Raw genomic sequence first — 18,050 nt, 5'->3', positions numbered from 1 at the left:
AAATCAAGATATTTACAAGGAAGGGATATGAACATGTCATCCGGATATCTGAATCAAACTTAGTCCTCTCAATAAACATAATAAAGATACGTTTATGCACAAACAATTAGGTGACATGGACAATGGATTAAGTCCCTGGGGCTCATTAACCCTGTTAGTATAAAGAAAACCGTAGACTCGCAGTGCCAATACACGCTCTTACCTCATACCTATTCCGTCTATCAATACAAAACTTGGTACACACATTTCCTATCCCCTGTAGTATTTTTCGAGATACATTTGGATTGTGTGCTTTTACCCGGAGTTGCTCCGGAAGCATCCAAAGTTGATGGTAGGAATTTCTGGAGGGAATTTTCCCGACATTCTCCCAATTTTCCCTGTTCAAGTATTGTTATAGGCACGAATACATAGCACCTATAGAAATCTTGTTTCATGCTGAAGAGAATGAACTATAAACAATGACTTTCCAAAGAACAGTGCTGATGCAATAGCTATTTCACTGCGAGTCTACGATTTTCTTTATACTGACAGGGTAAATGGGCCCAAGGGACATACTCCGTTGTCCATGGCACCTAATTTTTTGTGTATGAACATATCTTTGTTATGTTTATGGAATGGACTAGGTTTGATTCGGATGACACGTTCATTTCCGTTCCTTGTTAGAATAATGTTTGTGTTCAGTTACTTATGTTAAAAACATTTAAAATATAACGTAATTTACAAGAAAGATAATGCATAATTATCAAATAAATAAACAAGTAATAAAACGTGGTGATTAAATGGATAACCTCTTCTTAAATCTTAACAATCAGTCTAGTACTGACGAACATTTGCTTATATTTAACTTTAACCGTAACATAACTTAGCTTTCAAGAGCTTTCGGTTTATCCTCTTATTTTTCGTTTTCACGTGGATAAATCGTGATAAATCATCTTCGTGATAAATCTGTTTCATCTCCTTGCAAATAATTTCTCTATCCTTGCATCACGGCCGGACTAAAACCCTTGAAGGCCTCCTACACTTAAAAGATTTTGATGCCCTCGTATATATATTTAATTCAAAATATAAAAAAATAATGAACCACAACATAAAAATTTTATTTATCGAAATTGAATGGTGATCGTAGATATTTGAAAGTATCTACTTCGTCGAAATTTTATTTTATACTTTTAAGTATCCATAATTAGCAATATTACGGTCATAACAAACTTCCATGTATTTAATTTTCTTTGCACTCACTTCCTAACCCTTTATCCCTGCAGGCGTTTAGTGAAACTTCAGCATTTCTTTCTGGTGTCCTCATTTCATTCCCTATCAGATTTACATCATCAACGTAAGCCATAACCTTGATTCATTTAGCTCTAGGTTCTGGTTGTTATCTTTGGTTTTCGGTTGTTGTCTTGGGATAGCGCATTCTAGAACAAAATTGGACAATAATGGAGACAATGTATACACCAAGGGAAGACTACTTAACTAATTCATGTATACACTCCTAACAGAAGAATACTTACCTAATCTCCTAATTCATGTATACACCAAGGGAAGACTACTTAACTAATTCATGTATACACCAAGGGAAGACTACTTAACTAATTCATGTATACACTCCTAACAGAAGAATACTTACCTAATCTCCTAATTCATGTATACACCAAGGGAAGACTACTTAACTAATTCATGTATACACTCCTAACAGAAGAATACTTACCTAATCTTCTAATTCATGTATACACCAAGGGAAGAGTACTTAACTAATTCATGTATACACTCCTAACAGAAGAATACTTACCTAATCTCCTAATTCATGTATACACCAAGGGAAGACTACTTAACTAATTCATGTATACACTCCTAACAGAAGAATACTTACCTAATCTTCTAATTCATGTATACACCAAGGGAAGAGTACTTAACTAATTCATGTATACACTCCTAACAGAAGAATACTTACCTAATCTCCTACTTCATGTATACACCAAGGGAAAACTACTTAACTAATTCATGTATACACCAAGGGAAGACTACTTAACTAATTCATGTATACACCAAGGGAAGACTACTTAACTAATTCATGTAAACACTCCTAACAGAAGAATACTTACCTAATCTTCTAATTCATGTATACACCAAGGGAAGAGTACTTAACTAATTCATGTATACACTCCTAACAGAAGAATACTTACCTAATCTCCTAATTCATGTATACACCAAGGGAAGACTACTTAACTAATTCATGGAAACACTTCTAACAGAAGAATACTTACCTAATCTCCTAATTCATGTATACACCAAGTTAAAACTACTTAACTAATTCATGTATACACTCCTAACAGAAGAATACTTACCTAATCTCCTAATTCATGTATACACCAAGGAAAAACTACTTAACTAATTCATGTATACACTCCTAACAGAAGAATACTTACCTAATCTCCTACTTCATGTATACACCAAGGGAAGACTACTTAACTAATTCATGTATACACTCCTAACAGAAGAATACTTACCTAATCTCCTACTTCATGTATACACCAAGGGAAAACTACTTAACTAATTCATGTATACACCAAGGGAAGACTACTTAACTAATTCATGTATACACCAAGGGAAGACTACTTAACTAATTCATGTAAACACTCCTAACAGAAGAATACTTACCTAATCTTCTAATTCATGTATACACCAAGGGAAGAGTACTTAACTAATTCATGTATACACTCCTAACAGAAGAATACTTACCTAATCTCCTAATTCATGTATACACCAAGGGAAGAGTACTTAACTAATTCATGTATACACTCCTAACAGAAGAATACTTACCTAATCTTCTAATTCATGTATACACCAAGGGAAGAGTACTTAACTAATTCATGTATACACTCCTAACAGAAGAATACTTACCTAATCTCCTAATTCATGTATACACCAAGGGAAGACTACTTAACTAATTCATGTATACACTCCTAACAGAAGAATACTTACCTAATCTTCTAATTCATGTATACACCAAGGGAAGAGTACTTAACTAATTCATGTATACACTCCTAACAGAAGAATACTTACCTAATCTCCTACTTCATGTATACACCAAGGGAAAACTACTTAACTAATTCATGTATACACCAAGGGAAGACTACTTAACTAATTCATGTATACACCAAGGGAAGACTACTTAACTAATTCATGTAAACACTCCTAACAGAAGAATACTTACCTAATCTTCTAATTCATGTATACACCAAGGGAAGAGTACTTAACTAATTCATGTATACACTCCTAACAGAAGAATACTTACCTAATCTCCTAATTCATGTATACACCAAGGGAAGACTACTTAACTAATTCATGTATACACCAAGGGAAGACTACTTAACTAATTCATGGAAACACTTCTAACAGAAGAATACTTACCTAATCTCCTAATTCATGTATACACCAAGGGAAAACTACTTAACTAATTCATGTATACACTCCTAACAGAAGAATACTTACCTAATCTCCTAATTCATGTATACACCAAGGGAAAACTACTTAACTAATTCATGTATACACTCCTAACAGAAGAATACTTACCTAATCTCCTAATTCATGTATACACCAAGGGAAAACTACTTAACTAATTCATGTATACACTCCTAACAGAAGAATACTTACCTAATCTCCTACTTCATGTATACACCAAGGGAAGACTACTTAACTAATTCATGTATACACTCCTAACAGAAGAATACTTACCTAATCTCCTACTTCATGTATACACCAAGGGAAAACTACTTAACTAATTCATGTATACACCAAGGGAAGACTACTTAACTAATTCATGTATACACCAAGGGAAGACTACTTAACTAATTCATGTAAACACTCCTAACAGAAGAATACTTACCTAATCTTCTAATTCATGTATACACCAAGGGAAGAGTACTTAACTAATTCATGTATACACTCCTAACAGAAGAATACTTACCTAATCTCCTAATTCATGTATACACCAAGGGAAGACTACTTAACTAATTCATGTATACACCAAGGGAAGACTACTTAACTAATTCATGTATACACTCCTAACAGAAGAATACTTACCTAATCTCCTAATTCATGTATACACCAAGGGAAGACTACTTAACTAATTCATGGAAACACTTCTAACAGAAGAATACTTACCTAATCTCCTAATTCATGTATACACCAAGGGAAAACTACTTAACTAATTCATGTATACACTCCTAACAGAAGAATACTTACCTAATCTCCTAATTCATGTATACACCAAGGGAAAACTACTTAACTAATTCATGTATACACTCCTAACAGAAGAATACTTACCTAATCTCCTAATTCATGTATACACCAAGGGAAGACTACTTAACTAATTCATGTATACACTCCTAACAGAAGAATACTTACCTAATCTCCTAATTCATGTATACACCAAGGGAAGACTACTTACCTAATTCATGTATACACTCCTAACAGAAGAATAGTTACCTAATCTCCTAATTCTTGTATATACATTTGTGTGTACACTCCTAAGGGAAGAATACTTTCCTAGTCTTCTACTTCATGTATACAGCCTTGTGTGTGTGTAACCTTTACCAAAGTCATTTCCCTTAAGAGCTGCCATGATTGTCGGTTTCTTCAAGTATGTAATGGTTGCAATAACGAATAGTTGTTTGAATAATTCGGATCAAGTTATTAGAAACAAATTTAAATTTTCTTAACAATAGACAGTATCAATAACTAAGCAACAATCGGACTGATGTGAATTCAGGCCGACGGCTTTTTAACCAGTTTTGTTTTTAACAAATCTTTGTATTTTCCACAGAAACCGCTATATCCTGCTCCAAAGATTGTGTTTTTCTATTCTACATGTTCTCCTATTCGGCTAGTTTAGTATTGTTAACAACTATTATTGTTTGTGGTAGGCGAGAGCGAATCTGTTGGATGTAATGCTGGCATCGAGCGGCAGTTCCAGCGGAAGTTCAGGTTCTGGCTCGGGCAGCTGTAGCGGCAGTGAAAGTGGAGAAGAACCAGCCGACTATCAACATCTGCACAGGCTACACCGTTTCCGCCGCCATAAGAAAGGTAATATGACTACAGTGCAATTTTTTTTTTTTTTTTTTTTTACGTTTAAGACCGTGAAAATCTCGGAAGTTTTTGTGCAAATAAATGTGTTCCGATTTTTTTTATTTTTTAAAAAATGCTTTTGAAAATTCTTTAAATTTTTCCACAAGTTCGTTGCAAGTTCCAGAATTTTCTCCTTTACGAGGACTTGTGGAAATACTGACCAATTTTTACAGCTTTATTATTATTATTATTATTATTATTATTATTATTATTATTATTATTATTATTATTATTATTATTATTATATACCCCTGTATAATTAATATGTTCATTCTAGAGGGGAATAATTAACATTCACCCGAATTGTATCGTCATTATTTAAAAGCAGTTTTTAGCATTTAACCAGTTAATTAATCGGTTGAATGCTGAAGAGAGACAGAGAGATAGAACTTAAAATAGTAATGCAAAATGCAGTATCAGATGCTCTCCAACATCAAGTCTTTCAAAACCCTAAAAGATAACAAAAGATCTTCATCGCTTGTAGAAAGATAGAGATACGTGACCTTTTTTCATTCCTACGAAGGAGTCAAACTTAAATTCCGACAGAAGCATTCTGGACAGAAGTTAGAATAACATCATTGACACCGTCTTTAACTACAAAAAAAGAAGCACAACGGCTTAAGGTATTTATACCGTGAGAAATCGCACTGGAAGCATGAAGATCTTTGTGTTTACAAAGAGTAATTTGTTCATGTACACTCATGTCCTCCAAAATTATTGTCACATGTCTATAAATATGTTGTTGTAGGAATATAATTTGATAACGAATTGGCCCGGTATTTCTTATAATGTTAGTATCTGTATAATCGGCAAAGACATGTGTGTGGCACATTTCATCTCGAAAGAGCAGTAAATAAGAACAATAGAACGAAAATAAAATTTTCTTGTCCATTTAGCAACATTTTATTTTACTAATTCTAATTTGCGTATTTATAATTCTTTTTCAATGAAATTTACCACAAATATACATTTCCTGATAATACGTATAGTGTCAGTATTAAAAGTACCCTGCAAAATCATTATCAAATTATATTCTTACAAGAAGACAGTTATAGATACGCGAGAACCATTTTGGACATGAGTGTACATAGTCATTATTTACGAAACTATTTCTCATCCATCAAATACACATTAAGCCAATATTTTTCTTATTTATGTCCTGACATATGTTTATAAATGTTGTATCACACTACATATAAATTCATAGACATTTAAAACATATTAATCAGTAAAAACACTAGATGACATAAATGGCTTCAAGATGACTTAAGTGGAGTACTTGAGTGGTGTAGGACCACCACTCTGAATGTTAATATTAACAGGTATATTTGATCAGGAGTATAGAAAATCTTAGATTCACACTCCATGGGTCTACTTAGTAACTTTAGAATTCATTTTTCGACAAAGATAACCCAATCTGAAAATATCAATTTCTTCTGTTGTGACAGACTCCGCACAGATGATATAAGGAAGCCATCAGTGTGGGGATTGAGTGGAAATCTGAACATTTTACTGAACTGGTAACAATATAAGAAATTTCAGAGCGTATGCATTATATTATTAGAGAATTATTTGTATGTCGTAAACGCCTAAAAACTATTTAAACATTGTATGTTAATGAAAGGAGGAAACAACTGGATTTTTACTAGAGATGGCCACAAAGTTCCGGTTCCGCGAGGAACCCGTTCTCGAATATCCGGTTTCCAGAACCGGTTCCAGACCTGGATCCGAAAGCTCCCAAAGACCCGTAAAGGAGGCACAAAGTTCACCTTCAAAACACTGCAAAGAGGACCATGCACTTGTGCCCTCCCCGCCCAGACCCGCTTGTGCCCCCAGAAAAAAAATTTGGTCCACCAGTGGGTGTTTAGCCAAATAAGTTGGCCAGTTTGCCTGTTTAGCCAATAAGTTTGCCAGTTAACCAGTTTATTTAGCCAAATAAGACAAGCGGCCGCCGCCTGGGCGCCTGCCTGTCGCTTCCACCATTTCATCTAGCACACTGTTCACAGCCTGCCAGCAGCTAGCTCGGGTTTAGTAGGGATGGTCACAAATTTTCGGTTCCAGCGGAACCGGTTCTTGAAGATCCAGTTTTAAGAACCGGTTCCAGACCTGGATCCGAAGAACCAGTTCCGGAACCGGATCCGTTCAGACCCGAAAACCGGTTCCACCAGGCCAGAAAACCGGTTCTGGCCATCCTTAATTTTTTACAGAACCTGGATTATCCAAGCACAGCAGCTAGGTTGTGGTACAAGCCGTGTGATCTGAGTAAAGAGCACCAACTTTAAAGTGAGACAGTGTATGGCTGTTCTGGGAAGCGGACTGAGTAGTGTAGTGGTTAACGCATCGGCACGGCACGCCGAAGTTCCCAGATTCGTATCTCCGTCCAGTCATCTACTTTTTCAGTCTTTATATATATATCATTGTTTAAACATATTTGCAAATGGGCGCTGTGTGATATGTATTAATGAATTGCATAAGCACTGACCTTACATCCCAAAAGAATATTTCTTCTTTATATTATTTCGACCTCTTTTCCTGCTGTTTCTTTTGTTGAATGTTCATCCACGAGTGAGACGTTCTTGAAACATCAAAATTAATAACCTGACGAAACGCTAATAACTTTTGGTGAGTTTGCGGAATCTTACATATCTTCACTTTTGGGTTTCTATCCTTGAAAAATATGAGTTGTAAAGATCTAAATGATATTTTAAAAAAATATTTACAAAAGTGTACCACAAATAACAGTTAAAAGAAAAAAAATACGCCCAAATGTTCGAACACACATGTTCTTCCAACCCTATTCTGTAAATTTAAGCCTGTTTACATAACAGTTTCCCTACTTATACAAATCTGCTTCTTCAAATAACTAAAGAAGGCATTTTTATGAGAAGTTTTGAAACTACCTGTTATTAAATTTTAGAAACTAAATTCTTTATTACTTTTAATAAGCACCAAAAATTCGACGATTAATGATTTTTTTTTAAAAATTATAAATAACTCCGTAACTGGATGGAGAAGAGTGAGATGAGCTACACCTTCTGTATTTAGATATATACAGGCAGCTCTTTAGGCGACTTAGGCTGACATCCTACAATGAAAGTTTGTTTATTGCTTCATATTGTTCTAATTGGTCTCGTTTATATTTTAAGTAGTTCTTCAGTGTTCATTTGATTTTTCCATAATATTGCTCTATATGTAATAGGGCCTTAAAACATTGCATAGTTTTGCGTTTCCAATTTGTTCTCTTTAGGACGCTCTACTCGACATTAAAATACTTAATGCTGGACTTACCTTAGAATGCGACGTTACGTTAAATTACGGAACAGTTTCGATAGGCTTTCCCATCTTCTTCAACCTTTAAATTGAAACCAAACCTGTTAACCCATCTCGCAGTGATAAGACTATTCATTTGATAATTTAATATTACAGCCCATGGGTGAATTCGTTTGTAAAAATAAGCATATTTCATATTTGTTAATTCAGTTTTCCTATTATTATTATTACATCTTTTATTATACTTTCATTGTTTTGTTTTACGTAAAATGCAATATATTTTATTTTCTCAATGCAATATATTTTGTTTGGGACTACTAATCTCGTTTCAATGAAAACTGTCACCTTCCTCAGTTGGCGAAAATCTTCTTGCAAGACACTTGTCACATCCTAAATTTGTGTGATTGTCTTCATTTCAGTTATGAATTGTAGTCATTAACCTGCTGAATGTGTTAAAAAAAATATTCCCAGAGTTCAAGTTGATTATGCTGTCCCCTCCCTACTAACTAAATATCTCACTTGAGTTGATGATGTAATTAGGGCGAATCTTCAAAATGGAAGGACTGCTAAAGAAAAAAGAAAAGAATGTATGATATTTACACTGCAGTAGAGTCTCGATTATTCATGTGTTTTAATCCACAATAGAATGAAGAATATTTTTGAACGCTCTATTCCAATTATAATGCCTTCATAACAAACGTGACTTTTTACCAAGGAGAAGCAGCCATTTATTAATAACCCCTTTTTTTTTCAAAAATAAAAGCTTAAGTTTTATTATTATTATTATTATTATTATTATTATTATTATTATTATTATTATTATTATTATTATTATTATTATTATTAATCTTAGGCCTACCGTTTCACATTTGTGTAATCATTTATAAATAGACTGTAATGTAGAGACCTGCACGGGCCGAAATTTTCGGCCCGAGCCCAATCCAGCCCGAACGTACCTAGGCCCGGCCCAGCCCGGGCCCGAAAAGTTTAGGAGATTTTCGGCCCGAGCCCGGCCCGGCCCGATAAGTTTTTTAAAATTCTTGGCCCAAGCCCGGCCCGGGTCCGAAAAAATTTAAAAGTTTTTGGCCCGACCCCGGGCCGATAAATTTTTAAAGTACTAAATTAATTAATAGTACTAAAGGACCCCGCACTTTTCTTATGGAAAGTGGCTTTCGGCTAATGTTGTTGAAACTTCCCTGGTTGATAGTTCTTAACATGTGGATCAAAAGTCTCAATGGGCACAAAGACCGAAATCCACTCCTTCCCCCCAAAAACCGCCTCCAAGTAGCTGGGGGGGATTGAACTGATTTCAGCATGTAAAACAATTTGTTGTTTTAATCAACTCAACAAGGACCCCAAACAACCACATGTTAGACTATCAAACTACCCCACTTCACACCGCCCTTTGCCCCCCACATCCCCCCCCCCGCGAATTACCTTACGGATGTTCCATATTACTGTAGTTTATAGTTGCGCGTATGTGTTGAAATACCTACAGTTTTGGTCTCACCGACGATATAATGGGTTTCACGTATCGCTGATTACGAATCTGAGGTGAGAGTTCTAGAATTCAAGATGGATGATCAATATGGCGGATCAAAAACACGAAACTCCTGAATGTAGCCACAAATAGCTGTTTACTACGGTATTTTGGGTCGTTGGTTACGAATCTGAGGTCAAAATTCTTGAATTCAAGATTGCAGATCCAATATGGTGGATAAAAACGTCGAAGCCACAAATCGTAATAGACTAGAGTGTTTTTAGATCGCTGTTTAAGTACGCAACATTCCTTGATACTTCAGCCACCATGTAGAATTATTCTGCACCCTTGCCCTTTTCCAAAACCCACCACAGATATCTTAATGCTGAACGGTGTTAAAATAATTCATCAATTATCTGTTCATTATTTTCATCATTTCGGTTTGCAGCATCTAATGTGGTACTTAGCAATGAGTCATCGGGATATCTAATATTCTGTAAGTGTCGTGCATGGCCAAAATACCACAAGACACTTGCAACGTGCGCACATGTACCTAATGTACGAGCACCGCTTTGACATTTACAGTAGTAACCTTGAATAACATTTTGATCATAATCCTGGTCATTGTGTTAGTAGACAGAGGATACCGCGATGCAATTCCTTTACTGGAATATTTAGGAATTGATCATAGAATGCCCGCACTCCTACTACCACGTGAAAGACAACTATCAACAGAAGAAGCGAATACTTCTCGACTAGTTACTAAAAGTCGATGGATACTCGAGGCAAGAAACGGGCATCTAAGATCTGTTTTTAAGTTTCTAGCACAGACGTTGAATCTGCAACATGCAAAGAAACTGAATAGTTTCTATCGCATAGCTGGAGCTATTTTGAACAGATACCATCCCGTTATTTTCATGCAAGATGCAACCATTGAATTAGCCAGAGAAACGAGAAATAGGTCAATCATGCCGAACGTTGTTAAAGCAAGAGCGGAGGTAGATAATCTTATTAGAAGGAACGGTCAATGGGTACCGCTGAATGATCAAGGCCTAATTGATTTATCTGTACTTAACTTAAACTACTTAAGAGATTTGACTGTAGGCACATATCAAGTAGATCTCTCATCCTCTTACATCCAAGATAAACTAATACGAGATAAGGATAAGCAATTCCAGTTTGACGAAAACATAACTGAACCGGGATTCCTGCGCATACGTCTCTACTCAAGGTTCCGCAATGCAACTAGGCATCAAGTTTTCATAGCATATGTAGCCAATGATGAAGATGACCAGGATTATGATCAAAATGTTATTCAAGGTTACTACTGTACATGTCAAAGCGGTGCTCGTACATTAGGTACATGTGCGCACGTTGCAAGTGTCTTGTGGTATTTAGGCATGCACAACACTTACAGAATATTAGATATCCCGATGACTCATTGCTAAGTACCACATTAGATGCTGCAAACCGAAATGATGAAAATAATGAACAGATAATTGATGAATTATTTTAACACCGTTCAGCATTAAGATATTTGTGGTGGGTTTTAGTAAAGGGCAAGGGTGCAGAATAATTCTACATGGTGGCTGAAGTATCAAGGAATGTTGCGTACTTAAACAGCGATCTAAAAACACTCTAGTCTACTACGATTTGTGGCTTCGACGTTTTTATCCACCATATTGGATCTGCAATCTTGAATTCAAGAATTTTGACCTCAGATTCGTAACCAACGACCCAAAATACCGTAGTAAACAGCTATTTGTGGCTACATTCAGGAGTTTCGTGTTTTTGATCCGCCATATTGATCATCCATCTTGAATTCTAGAACTCTCACCTCAGATTCGTAATCAGCGATACGTGAAACCCATTATATCGTCGGTGAGACCAAAACTGTAGGTATTTCAACACATACGCGCAACTATAAACTACAGTAATATGGAACATCCGTAAGGTAATTCGCGGGGGGGGGGGATGTGGGGGGCAAAGGGCGGTGTGAAGTGGGGTAGTTTGATAGTCTAACATGTGGTTGTTTGGGGTCCTTGTTGAGTTGATTAAAACAACAAATTGTATTACATGCTGAAATCAGTTCAATCCCCCCCAGCTACTTGGAGGCGGTTTTTTGGGGGGAAGGAGTGGATTTCGGTCTTTATGCCCATTGAGACTTTTGATCCACATGTTAAGAACTATCAACCAGCGAAGTTTCAACAACATTAGCCGAAAGCCACTTTCCATAAGAAAAGTGCGGGGTCCTTTGACCTAACCTCAGAGACCTTTTCTAAACTCTGGTTTACAACCTGACGCTTGCCTCCCGAATGGTACCATTGCCTCCTAGAACTTTGCCTGTCATCGAGAGAACAAAAACTTCATTCCCTGTAACAAAAATCTAACTTAATTGATTTTTAGCATAAAGTGAAGATGGCAATATTGTTTAGCGACAGGCAAAACATTCCCACCCCTTCTTGTTATATTTTGAGTTCAGTGAAGGTCAAGGTCAGATCTCAATTTACCGCATAATGCCTGCAATCCTCTATACTGAAAGTGGAGCTGCTAAGAAACACAAACTGTAAATAGCTATTGCATTCTTTGTAACATTTTTCACGGACACACTTCTTCAACGTTTGGCTTTATTCCAATTATCGTTTAACGAAAGTCAATAATTATTAAAGAATTGCAATTGATTGGCCCCAGCCCTGCCCGGCCCAAAGAAATAACAGTGTCGGCCCGCCCAAGCCCGGCCCGGCCCAAAGAAATAACATAGTCGGCCCGCCCAAGCCCGGCCCGGCCCAAAGAAATAACATAGTCGGCCCGCGGGCCGGGCCGGGCTTCGGGCCAGGCCCGGCCCGTGCAGGTCTCTACTGTAATGTAAGTTTAGAACATCTTTTTTGTAAATAATTAAGTCTACGTTTTACGTTATTATTTTGTTTACTTTAAAATTATATGCATTCATACTGTATAATGTACACCATCTTCTTCCAATGAAGTTAGACATTATAAACTTTATAACTGTTTTTCAGGCCTTGTTTCTATATTGTCAGACTAAACACAACAAAACACTGAGCAAAATTATGTGATAAAAAAATATATATAAAAACACAAACACGTTACAGTTTCAACGTACTAACTGTGTCTTCATCAGACTTCCACTGCTTGTGGCTACGTGGGAGTTGGTCACCTCGTATATACCTTCCAGAAAACAAGTTGATCTCTTCAAAGTAATAAAAGGTGGCCAACTCCCAAGTAGCCAGGAGTGGAAGTCTGATGAAGACATGGTTAGTGTGTTGAAACTGTCACGTGTTTGTATTTTTATATATTTTTATTACATACCCTTTTTCACCATATTGTGTTTAATTTGATAAAATTGATCTTTAAAAATGTGTAGAATATTTTATTCTTATGGTGCCTTTTTCTGTAATAAATGTTTGAAATTTACATTAGAATACATAACAAATATTTTATAAAGTACTGGCGTGTACTAAGAGGTCAGAAAATATAAATCACAGCGGGTTTTTGGTATACGAAGTGCGTTTTTTATGGTATAAGTGAGGCAGGAATCAAGTAATTATGGGACTTCGGCCTATCTGGCTTTTTTTGTTTCCGACCTGGCCTTCTACCACATTAAGCCGGATAATTTGTAGCCTACTGTATTTACGAAACGAAATTTTGAGAGAAAAGATCTTTCATTGGAATGCATTATTATTGTGAAAAACGCTTGCTAAAAATGAAGGCTGTGCACTTTCTAAGGTATGAAAACCTCTCCGCTAGTCACAATGCAAAATTAAGGACGTAAAAGTTGCTCACAAACCTCCATCTTTATTGAAGTAGACAGTTTATGAATCATACTTCAAAGAAACTATAAATCTACGATTGAATTTAGAAGACGATATCACGACAAATATTGGAATTGCATAACTAATAATTTCAACAATAAAAAATGGGCCTAGTATAAAAAATTTACAAGAAAGAAAAAAAACAGTAGTAATGATTTATAATACTGTTAATTACAGAAATACCTTTATTATTGCCGTTTCGATTATTGCGATTCTCGATTTGTCTCTATAATTTGGCACAAAAGTTCTAAATTTGAATTCTGGCGCGGGAGACCCGGGTTCGATTCCCGGCGGGAGCTCATGTGGTTCGGATTCCACGTTAATCAGTAGGTCCACGTCTCATATAGCCTCGCTGCTGAACGGGACGTTAAACTCAAAATCAACTCAACTCTAAATTTGAATTACTACAGAAGTGAGAGATTTAGCCAACTGCATATGCAACCAGAATTACATTAGTTCAAGTCTCTACCATTCAGGTAGCGCTTAGTTTTTATCCAACGAGCAACAGTACAAGGGAAATTGGAAATGTGTATATAAATAAAGATCAAACAATAGTTGTTTTTTTTTTATAATTAACCTTCGTTTTTCACTGAACCCATTTATTGTATTTTATTTCATTTTATTTTTCTTACCTCTATAAAAAAATAATTAATAGATTTGAAAAATGCTTGGTAATTATCACACATTATACAGGGATTATTTATCTCGATTACGATTATAACTGTGGTAATCAAAGTATTTCTGTATTCTCAAAACTCATCATATCTAGTATAAGTATCAAATTTATAGCAAACATAGATACTGAATCATTAAAAAACCACGCGCTTAAAATTCCGACATTCTAGTAATTACCAGGTTCTGCATGCTCATAGTTGTACCTGGCAACATTGACATCATCACGAGTGTGTGGTTGTTTTGTATTTATTTATTTATTTATTTATTTATTTTTGCAATACTGTCTATATAAACTTTGTTGATGATTTACTGGCAACTCAAATAAGAGAGTTGAGGAATGTGAACTAAAAGCTTGATAACCCTTATTCCAATCTTGTATACACCTGATGCTTTTTTCTAAAATTCGAACAGGTGGTTAGAAGACGCCATTTGGCACACTAATTTACAACTTCAGTCGCCTTGTCCAATGATTTGATGCTTGTGTGTTATCAGCTGACTGCACTACGCTCCTCGTTTGCAGTTAGTGTGTTAAGAGGTAGAAAAAAAAATTCACTCAAATTGAATCCTGATAGACAGTTTTTATACACCCAGCAAGCTAGGGATCATAATATGTAACTAAAATGAAAATAATGACATACGAATTTTGTATATGAGTGTCATTTTCCTCGAAAATTCGCCAACTGAGGATAAATTAAGAGCGTGCGATAATTGTGTACTTTTACCCAATTATTCTACTTGTATTATTATGAAATCTAGTGTTCGATTAATTAAGATATTTCTTGTTTGTGTTCAAGTCTGCAAGAAATTAGCTGTATTAGTGACATAGAAGCGAAAAGGTCATTGATACGTTAATATGATCAGTAAGGGTCCCAAAACACTGCCTTGAGGTACTTTTTCTTTTTCTGTACCGATATATTAAACTTGTTACTTCAACTCTCTGTATTTTGAAACTAAATAGTTTCTTTTTCTTTCTTTATAGCATCGGCCAGGGAATTAGGTGTTCTTCGCTATCTGCCAGCGTCCCGCCCAACTATTTTAGGACGAGATGATTTTTTCGTTCGTTACGGCGAGAAAGAACGTGAAGCTGTGGCCAGTTTCGATTTCCTTGAGGATCTCTCCACATCGCTCAGTGATTTAGGTTCTTCAGACACTTTGGGGTCTCGATCCCAGCATCATTCACCACCACAACTTTCTCTTCGCGAAGAAGTCGAAGAAGAAGAGGAAGAGGAACGCAAGGGCAGGGAGGAAAAGGGCGATCCCGCCACACGCACGCCAAGCGATGAGAGCGATCATGGCGAACAGTTATCGTTAAGTGACTCGTGTGCAGCTAGCTTCTCAGGTTCATCCCCAAGTCTCGACGGCAAAGACTGAGGCAATTGTACTTAAAACAATTCAACAACAGTATAACATCAAACTGTACATGTAAACAAGTAATTTAAATTAATAAATAAACGTTATTTCCGTTGGTTAATCACGAAAAACAATTAGTTGTTGTGCATTACGTCTATAGACCGCAGAAAATAATAGTATTTATGTGTGTATAAATATACTTGTATGAAAAAAAAGCAAGTAAAATGAAACCATATGTAACAAAGGATGCAAAGTAATGGAAATAAGGTGGTGTAGTAGCAAATACGAATTATTCTAAAATTACAAAAGGGAAAAGAAAAGTATTTTTCGGAAATAATGTTTTAACAAAGAAGTAAGAAAACTAATTACAATTTGACGAAATTTGAATTAAATTAAGTGCTACAAACATATGTATCATATATGTAATGAAAGATAAACTGTTGTGCCTAATTAAAGTGATATTTATTATATATTATTTTTCACTTCCACCACGAAATTCGACTACGAAATTGTTGCATAATAACTATTATCTTCCCCGTCCTTATTATATATATAAAAAAAGAAGAAAAATGTTTAAGAAAAAACTGCTCTTAAAGGCTTCCAGATTAGTTTTGTGCAACACGTGGTGGAGTAATTATAACAAGAGTAAATAAAAAAAACACGAAACAGAAACAGGACATTAAAATAGGCCTACCAAGAAGTGTTGTGAAAAAAAAGTCTTTAATACACAAAAAACAAAAGACTGATTCTATGACTTCTAATAACCTCTTAAATATTTTACAGAGATTAAAAAAACCCTGCCCTAATCTACAAACAAATATCTTGTGTATTTTATTCTTTGTAAAAAGAAAAGAAAAAAAATATTTCCATTGTTGAAAAGCAAAACAGAAAAGGATGTTAATATTCTTTTTTTTTTTTTTTTGTAAGAAAGAAGCCAGGGTGCTGGATATGTATGTCGTATGTGACGTACATATATGTAATGTATAACTCCATTATAATTACTGTGAATTTTACTAAAGAAAGAAATATGTTAATATTTATATAAATATACTATGTATAGTACAGTCAGATGATATATATATATATTATACATATATATAAATGTGTATATAGAACTATTAGATTTGTACAGAACTGATATTAAAAAGAAGAAAAGTTGTTTCCGTAGTTAATTTTTTGTAGGTTAATACTGTACATCTGTAGATTGTTTTTTGTTTCTGCAAGAGACAATAGTTTTTTTTTTTTGTCCGAAAATAATTTAGTTGTGCCATACTGACAACATAAACCGACGCAAATTGTGTCTTGTCTATTATTAATTATTATTATTATTATTATTAATGATTGGAATGGATCTTTCTTCCTTTGTTTTTGAACAGTATAGTCATATTTTATAGGACTATGCTAGGTACTTAAAAGTATGCAGATGTGGGAATAAATTATTGTTCCTATTATTTATATGTGTCGTTTTATTTATTTGTTCTGTGCACATATATCTTTTCATTGTCGTCCGTAGCTTGGCAGTCACGTTCATTAGGTGATTGTTCAAAGAGGTTTCTTTAAGTGCAAGACCTATATACAAAGAGTACTAGGAAAGTTTTGCAATACGACGCAATTATGTGTTGCAGGAGTCTGCTTCTTGGTGCACGCTGAGACATACTTGTAAAGTCGATGGACTGAGTTATTCATTAGTGGTGGTAGTGCGAAGTGCTTGCTGTGGCATCTTCGTCACGAAATCAGGTACGAGTAGTTTTGCGGTATAACTTCGCGCGTGGTTTAAACGTAGACCAATGCGTAGAAAAAATTACTCGTGCTTTGGATGATGTCTGTCCACATCGCCGACTATATTAAGGTGGTACAGAGAATTCCAAATGGGAAATTTTACTCTGGAAGACGCTGAGAGGGTGGGAAGGGCACGAACGTCAATTACCGAGGAAAACATTAGTACTCTTAGGAAAATGCGTGACGACGACAGTCGAATGGCTTAACCAGAAGATTGAGGATACCTTAGGACTAAATGCACTAGCAATTCGTTCGATTCTGCATGATCATTTGCACGTGAAGAATATTTGTCTCTCGGTGCTGCATAGTGTGACTGAAGAGCAAATGATACGACGTGTGACACGGTGCGGGGAGATACTGCAGATGTTTGATAAGGGACAATCTCGATATGTGAATAACAAAATGCTAGTGACAAGACTTGGTTGTACTATTATGATGTGCCGACCAAGACTCAGAACAAAGTTCGGGTATTTGATGATAAGGATATACCTATAGCTGTCAGAAAATCCCAATCAGTAAAGATGATGATACCTGTATTT

At 35.5% G+C, this 18,050-nt stretch overlaps 1 protein-coding gene across 4 annotated transcripts in view; it reads left to right on the top strand.

The window, feature by feature from the left end:
• Positions 1-17,187, top strand: part of LOC145675969 (uncharacterized) — a 617,917-nt gene extending 600,730 nt beyond the window's left edge. For all 4 annotated transcript variants that reach the window (XM_081746793.1, XM_081746794.1, XM_081746792.1 and 1 more), the window contains 2 exons: positions 4,926-5,085; positions 15,362-17,187. In XM_081746793.1, the coding sequence (XP_081602919.1) occupies positions 4,926-5,085; positions 15,362-15,753 (552 nt within the window). In that variant the 3' untranslated portion in view covers positions 15,754-17,187. The remainder of the gene's footprint in view (positions 1-4,925; positions 5,086-15,361) is intronic.
• Positions 17,188-18,050: the final 863 nt, after the last annotated feature.

Source organism: Thermobia domestica, chromosome 18, assembly GCF_964235325.1.
Source record: "Thermobia domestica chromosome 18, izTheDome1.hap1.1, whole genome shotgun sequence".
Lineage (NCBI taxonomy): Eukaryota > Metazoa > Arthropoda > Insecta > Zygentoma > Lepismatidae > Thermobia > Thermobia domestica.
This window is presented reverse-complemented; position numbering and strand designations above follow the sequence as displayed.